The sequence below is a fragment of the Echinops telfairi genome, unplaced genomic scaffold (genome assembly GCF_000313985.2).
Source record: "Echinops telfairi isolate 266 unplaced genomic scaffold, ASM31398v2 ScPeMD7_4;HRSCAF=17, whole genome shotgun sequence".
Lineage (NCBI taxonomy): Eukaryota > Metazoa > Chordata > Mammalia > Afrosoricida > Tenrecidae > Echinops > Echinops telfairi.
In genome coordinates, this window is record NW_022103900.1 from 4,594,731 (window position 1) to 4,603,193 (window position 8,463).

General features: G+C 34.6%; 1 protein-coding gene across 1 annotated transcript in view; it reads right to left on the reverse strand.

The window, feature by feature from the left end:
• Positions 1-8,463, reverse strand: part of UBR3 (ubiquitin protein ligase E3 component n-recognin 3) — a 195,428-nt gene that overhangs the window by 157,978 nt on the left and 28,987 nt on the right. Inside the window, exons 3-4 of the mRNA XM_045297957.1 lie at positions 3,916-4,055; positions 465-623 (exon numbers count right to left, since the gene is read on the reverse strand). Of these exons, the coding sequence (XP_045153892.1) occupies positions 465-623; positions 3,916-4,055 (299 nt within the window). The remainder of the gene's footprint in view (positions 1-464; positions 624-3,915; positions 4,056-8,463) is intronic.

Sequence of the window (8,463 nt, forward strand, 5' to 3'; positions counted from 1 at the left end):
CATACATACATCAATTGTGTAAAGCACATTTGTACATTCATTGCCCTCATCATTCTCAAAACATTTGCTCTCCACTTAAGCCCCTGGCATCAGCTCTTCATTTTTCCTTCAATTCTCTTATTATAAAACAAATAAAAAATGTAGTTACTAAAAAGAGGATCTATAAGTAGTTGTTGCCATAGTTTGAAGAGGAAGTACCATTTAATTAAAAGTATGTCACACTAGAGCTAAGAATCAGGTTCTACTCCTACTCCAGTATAAACTGGTTATAAGATCTTAAACAGGTTATTCAATTTTTCTGGTGCTCGGTATCCTCATCTATAAAATAAGATCCTTTAATAATATCCAGCCTTTAAAGAATTATGTGGGGGAAAAATCAGTTATTTTTAAGTGCTAAAACACATAATTAAATGTTATCATGCAGTTGTCATAATAACTTTCTTCTGTTCTAATAGTGCACTCACCAGATGTCAGATCTTTGTAGTTTTGTTGGTTTATCAAAACTTGAGTAAGAACAGACCTCATGGCTCCTCCCATTTTAGTTAGTTCTTCTAAAAAGGAAATCTGAGGTTCCAAAAGCTGAAGAACTTTGTTAAGGTCTTTTTCTAATGGTACATCAGCTACTAAAAAGAAAGAAATAAAAATAATAATTAAGACTAACTTTCTCTAAAATACTCTGCTAGTAATAACAATTATTATTCTTTTCAAATTACAGTGGCATACATGACACTATCTTACAATCATAGAATTCAGTAGAAGAAATCTGTTTAGAAAGTTCATTATCACCACAGCACCAAACCTAGGGCAAACTTGCTCAAAAACTCCATTCTCTGACAAAAAGGAAGGTGAATAAAAGAGGAGATTGGCGAGGGCGGGGGGTGGGGAGCCTGATACAAGGGCTCAATAGAAAATAAATGTCTAGAAGAGAATGAGGGCAACGTATGTGCAAACATGCCTGATTCAATTGGTGTATGGGTTGTGATAAGAGTTGTACGAGCCCCTAATAAAATGATTTAAAAAAAGGAGATGGTCTCTTAAGATATTCAACAGTAAAAAAACAAACAAACAAAGATATTGAACAGTACAGATAAAGGTTCTAAGCATCTAGACATATCAACATAATCAGATATCATTTCAAAATACGATCATGTTTAAGAAAAAGTTACTCTCTGAAATAAAACAAGTTAGACTTCAAATATAATAAGGGTAGTTTATTAAGATAATAATTTCAGCTTTAAATGTAAACCTGTATAGCAAACATCCATTCTTTATCATATTCCAAAAGTGTAGACTCATGTTAGCTGAGCCAAATCAATTAAAATAAAAGATAACTGCTTTCATAAAAAAATGAATATTTTTACTGAGAAAAAAAAGTTCTATGCAGGATCAATCCAGTAGAATTGGAGAACAAGATATGAAACCTGGGCAACAACTGAGAAAGCAGGTTGAAGATGAAGAAAGCATGTCTTAGGGGGAAAAGGAGGACTAAACCGAGAAATGTGGATAGGGAGATTTCGTGTTTCGCCATAAATGGTGCAAAGAAAGAAACATACCCGGGAGATAACAGGGCATACCTGCATGCCAAGGTAAGGAGCTATCAAGCTCATCCAATATTCAATTTACTCAGCATCTACTACATTATGGCCAAAATCAAATCAAAACCAAACTCACTGCCATCATGTCAATCCTAACAGATAAAGATCCATATAGAGCAGAGAATTGGTCCTGTGAGTTTCTAAGGTTGTAAATCTTTACAACTCCTAGCCTTGTGGTTAGCTGCCCAACTCATAACTCACTTCGCCACCAGATCTCCACATTATAGGCATTGTGGCAAAGCTAAATAAGACATAGTTCTTACACACAAGGAACACACAACAGAGCTCAAAGATAAATAGAGATAGATACACACACACACACACATACATACATACCATCAAGTCGTTTTCAACTCGGTGACCCTATCTAAGGTTTCCAAGTGTGTAAATCTTCAGAAAAGCAGTCTCATGTTTCTCTCATCAAATGGTAGATGGCCCTGAATCTTAGCAGATCCAAAGCTTAACCCACTGTGCCACCAGGTATCATTAAGTGGTATGTGGTAGGTTTTTAGTTGTGAATCAGAACCACCTCAGGGGGGCTGGGGGGGCACTTTGTTTCCTTGAACTCTGACAGTTTTATGTGTGAATTACAGGAAGAATTGAGAAAAAGAACTCAAGACGACAATCAACCCATGAGACTTATGAAATATGACCTTGCAATGGATTATTTCAAGTCTTTTGGCTAATTTTAAATAGTGACCTCTATGAAAATACTGCAAAAGAGAAGTGATTACTGAGCACAGTAATAATTGAAAAAGAAATGAAGGAAACTTCAAAGACAAGTTCATAAAACTCATCTTTTAGAGCAAAAGGAAAAAGGGTGTCCTCATTCATTCATTTTACCTCCAAATAATGGCCATAGAGAACAATCAAAGCTTTGTACATATGCCATATACCTTTTAAAACTGCAGTGTCATCAAAGTGGGGGAAGGGGGGCCACTTTTCATAAAGTAATAAATTTTAAGGTTCTCATATATAATGGTTATGTTTCTAAAATAGGATATTTGTACTACATTTTATTCTATTTACAAAAGTAAATTCCTAAAGAGTGTGCTAGTTTATGAGATATAATGCAGAAGGTAACGTCAAGAACTTAGCTCATATTTGTTTCCATGATGACAAAGAAACAGTAACTCAATTGGGACTAAATAAAATTTACATTTCCTTCTATGTTCTAAGTCATTAAGTGTGAAATGAGTAGAAGCACTTAACAAAGGACTGAACAGTTGACCTAAAATATAGAAATAAGGAAGTATAATGACTTGCTCAGATAAGATAGTTTGAGAAAGGATTAAGATATATTTCCTCATACTTTAAGGGTGAGGAGTAAATAAAAGATAAAAATGTGTACTATATTTTAAAAATAAAAACATGATTTATAGGCTGAAATTATTTAAATCTCTAAGGAGAATTTAAAATGTAATATTTTATATGATGAAAATGTAGGAATCATTTAAAAGGTAAAAAATCTATAAAAAGTTAATAAATGTGTTCTATATAGCTAATTGGTATCTGTAATTCACTATGTCTGCCTGAATCCTTATAGGTAGAATCTAAATCCAAATATTTAATTCAAGTACATCAATCAAGACTATCACATCTTAAAAAGTGAGACCCATAACGAACTTCTCTTGTGTTTCCAATACTAACATAAAGCGTATACCACTACATTCTGTCAGCAATAAGAGTGAGCCATCAATCTTCTCCAACTTGTGACACTCGTGTCACTACCTCTACTGCTTCAGAAGGTTTCTGAGCTGTGGCTCTACAGACGCAGACCACCAGCACTTTCTCGCATGGGGCCGAAGGGGGAGCTTTGAAGCCCTAACTTTTCAGTTAGCAGCTGAGAGTTTAACCTTTGTGCCATCAGAGCGCTCTGTTAGCTAGATGAAGGGAAATAAAGATATTCAGACCTCTACCAAAAATAATAAAGATTGGTGAAATGCAATTTACCGTCTAAAAACTGTAGGTTAAATTTGAACATTTCTAAGACTTCAAAATTCTGTTCTACCATTATATGATGTCAAAATAAAGGAATTTAAACCCCATGATTATTTATTCATCTGTAAAAATGCAAATAAGTTTAATCAAAAACACCTAAGACCCTAAGACCAGAAAACATTAGACTAAATCTACCACAATATATCTGTGCAGTTATATTAATAGATTTTTTTACTGTTTTCATGCAGACTGTACAGTCTTGTCATTAAAAATGTTAAGCAAAAGGCAGTCTCTAAAAGACCTGACTTTATTGTTAATACTAAAACTTTATTCATTGGAACTTAAAAACAGTACTGACAAGGATTGTATTAAAACATACCTGGTTCATTATAGCCTTCTCTTAAGTACTGAATAAGACAAAAAATAAATCTTGGAAGAACAAATTCAGACATCATCAGTAAGTCTTTGGGGACACAAGGAATATTTGAACTTGATTTAATTTGATGCCTTTTGCAAAACCTGTAATATGAAAAAGAATAAAAAATTAACAGTAATAATCTAACCTGCCAAGAATACATTACTTTTATTCACAATATTCATAACAAGGCTAATATCAAAGTCAATAAACTATTTCTTTTTTAGTTTTAAGGCACCAAGTTAAAAGAATGTAGTTTTAGTCAATCTTTAAATAAAAAATGACAATAAGTTAGATTTCACTGAAAAACCATACTGGTTAAATTCCAACAAGAACACAAAAAGAAATTTCACAAATGAATTTGTATGTGTTTAATTGCCAATTATTACTTTAATTTCTGCTTTACTACTTTCTATCCCTTATGAACCATTAAACACAAATTTATCAATTCACAAGAATTTGCATTTTTCAATTTCTGATTCAACTGTTTCTTATTTACTACATTAATGAAAAAATGTGTTCTTTAAAAATGCTTATTTTATAACTTTATTCTCTTAAGTATATAATATAGTTTCTAATCTTGCCAACACCCATTTTACAGTATAATCGGTGTGCCTGAGCAAAAATGAAGTAAATTACTCTAGAATCAAAACCAAATGATTACTAAGTTATTTTGCCAAGACACAAACTAGCCAAACTAATCTACAAAAAAGTCTAAAAATAAACTTACCAGAAACCATGCAAAACTATTTTAGCTATAAAAAACACAAATGAAAAAAAAAAACCACAAATGAGTTAAATAGAAAAAAACTACATTCTCAAATGGAAAAATAATTTTAAAAGAGGTGGGCTATCGTCCGACACAATCGCTAAAGACAAAATAGGTGAACAAAGCTGATGGTGCCCAGCTATCAAAAGATATAGCGTCCGGAGTCTTAAAGGCTTGAAGATAAACGAGCAGCTATAGAGCAGAGAAGCAACAAGCCCACATGGAAGAAGCACACCAGTCTGCGCGATGGAATCAGGTAATGGGCACCAGAAGACCCAAAACAAACAAAAACGTATTGCTGAGAACTAGGCAGATCGGAGCAGAGACCCAAAACCCATCTGAAGGCATCCTCTCACAGAAAGACCACAAGTTAGGCGTGAGTCAATCAGGGCGCAGTATAGCAGATGAAACACACAATGTTCCTCTGGATCTTTGAGGCTTCCTCACCCCCCACCACCATAACCCTGGTCCTGCCTTTCAGTTATGGCTCGATCGCAGCATGTACACTGGTACAAATTAGAGCTCACGACAAATAGAATCCTGGTCAGATAAACCCCTCAGGTACAGAAATGAGAGTAGCGATACCAGGAGGGTAGGGGGAAGGTGATGGGAAGAGGGAGGAAGGGGGAACCAATCTCAATGATCAATGCATAAGCCCCCCACCAGGGGGATGAACAACAGAAACCTAAGTGAAGTGAGACAACGGTTGATGTAAGATATGAAAACAATAATAAATTTATAATTTATCAAGGGGTCACGAGGGGGAGAGGGGATGAAAGGGAAAAAAGAAAAGCTAATACCAAGGACTCAAATAGAAAGTAAATGTTTAGAAAATGATGACAGCAACATATGTACAAATATGCTGACACAATGGATGTATGGATTGTTAAAAGAGCTGTAAGAGGCCCCAATAAAATGATTTTTTTAAAAAGAGGTAGGTTGGTCAGTTCTCCCCCAAACTTAATCACTAGATTTCAATTCAAATGAAATTGACATATCAATTTCTAAGTTAAAATGGAAGAGTATACATACAAAGAAATTAGTTAAACTTTAGAAATGATTAATAATGAACTGGACCTGAAAACAAAGTACAAAGCTACTTTTATTAAGCTTCTATAGGAAAGCAATAATATCAACGAACAAGATTCCAGAAATAGACTATGTAAGTTAGTGAATTTAATACATGTTAAGTCTGCCGTCTTAATGAAAGATGGTGGGGAGGTCCTAAATAGCTTTAGGACCATTGATAATCTAACTTGATAGTCCATGTATTCCATAATGATTAAAAATCAAATGTAAAAAAAGTACCAAGAAAATAAACTAATCCCCTATATAAGTGGTTGTCAACCTATGGGTCGCAATCCCTTTCGGGATCAAACGACCCTTTCACAGGGGTTGCCCGATTCATAACAGTAGCAAAATTACAGTTATGAAGTAGCAACAAAAAAATTTTATGGTTGGGAGGTCACCACAAGATGAGGAACTGTATTGTATTAAAGGGTCGCGGCATTAGGAAGGTTGAGAACCACTGTACTAGAGAATCAACATCAACCCAAAGCTAATTTCTACAAGGTGTAAGTCAGACTCTCTCCAACCCTCTTAGCAATTCTACCAGCTGTCATTCCTTCCACAGTACTTCTACATCTATGCTATGTTCAATAAATCATTGCAATGGTCCAACAGGCCTCAAGACAATACTCACCACTATGGGATTTATAAGGATAACTTGCTTCACCATACTTACTCTTGCAGACACTGCATCTTTTTTTAGTTAAAGGTTTTTAACAACCCCTGTATCAAGCATGTTAATTGGCACCATTTTTCCAACAGCATATACTCATTTCATGTCTCGTATGTCACATTTTGGTAATTCTCACAATATTTCAAACTTTTTCATAATGCTATTGCACACATAATAGATTACAGTATAGATATTATTTTAGATGTACAGAGGAATTAAAGAATTCATGTGCCTTGCTTTATTGTCTTATATTCTTTATTGTGGTATCCCAGAACCAAACCCTCAATATTCCTGAGGGAGGAAGGGAGGGTGTGTGTGTGTGTGTGTGTGTGCGTGCATGCGCACAAGCAAGGGTACTTCAAAAATATGTCTATATTAAGTAATGGTTTATGATTCAAAATCAGAAACAACTCAGGATACAGTTTTTCCATCAGAACATGTAACCTAGGTAAGCCTCTCTGCCCCTTCTTGGACAAGTGTTCCAAAGCTCTTTAATACCAGCCATTCCACTACACCAGTTAGTGTCAGCCTAAAGGCAATCAGCTATTTCGCTCCATGGGCCAAGCTGACTCCACAATCTTCTGCCAGTCTCATGGTTCTGCTGCCTCTACTACAGCCATTTCTCTGCCACTGCTTCTCACCATTTCCTGCCACCTTGCTAGTGCAGTGCTCCATCTCCTGGGTCTAGGCGGGTCCCAGCACTGGGGCACTAGGTTCTGAGGACATGTTCTGCTGCTATCGCTTCTTGGTGTGGTATTCAGGTGACCTTCTCCCCACCACGCACTGGAATCAGCTCTCTTTCAAGCCTAGCAGAATAGCAAAACTGACCAGTCATTTCACACCTTACTTGCCTGATTCCGACCCTGCAGGGTTCTATACAGTTCATTTGCATTATTAGCAAATTGTCCACTCTGCTTGGTGGGCCACAAAAACCTTATATGCACAGTCCTACCAATCATTTGCACAGGACAACTGACAATTTCTATAAATAGTCTGTGATAAGGAGGAAAAGGATGTAAAAAGTTACCTTAAATTCTAATAGGCTAGAGATGAAAGGCAGACAATTTGTTACATAGTTAACACAGTTTTTTCCAAATGCCAAAAAAAAAATCACTTGTAATGTATGAATAAATCATAAGAAACCTTTATCATTTTTAGTCAATTTGGAAAATGGGATTATGAACAGATATTATTTTACTACAGTTAATTTTAGTAAGTATGATGATGATGATGATGATGATGATGATAACGTAGTTATATAAGAAAATGTTTAAACGGATTTGATACTATGGAATTATTTTGTATAGATATGACAACAGCATTGTAATTATCACTGATATCACATTTAGAATTATAAAGAATATATAAAATTTCAAATAGTCACACATATTGAAATATTTACAAATGAAATACTTTAAAATAATCTATGAGGTTATGGGGAATAAGTAGGAATATACTAAGATCAGCTATGAACACTTAATTGTTGAAACTGGGAGATGACAGCATGAGGTTTCATTGTATTATGTTCAGTAATTTTATTTTATTTAGCTTTGAAATTTTCTGTGCTAACAAAGTTAAAATAATTTTAAAACAAAATACACATGTATTTTTTTAAATAAATACTGAAGCCTTGAAACAGTGAAAGGACATGATGTCTGAAATTTTCTTTGTTTCAACAAAGGGAAGGGAAGATGCAGCAACTGAGGCAAGAATTTTAATACATATTGTGTCTGAGTATGTGGAAGTTCAACTGAGTATATGAAAGTTCAACATTATATTGTATTTATCTATATGAATGTTTGAAAATTCTTATAATATAAAAATGCTTTTTTCACCTTGTAGATAAAGCAAAGATCCACATTCATTGGTGGGAAACATGCTCAGAAATATTCACAATCAAACATGCTCAGAAATATTCACAATCACATTCAGGAATACTGACAGGCCCAATTTTGGGTGACATGTATGCAATATCTATTAAATTGTTAAATGTTCATACCCC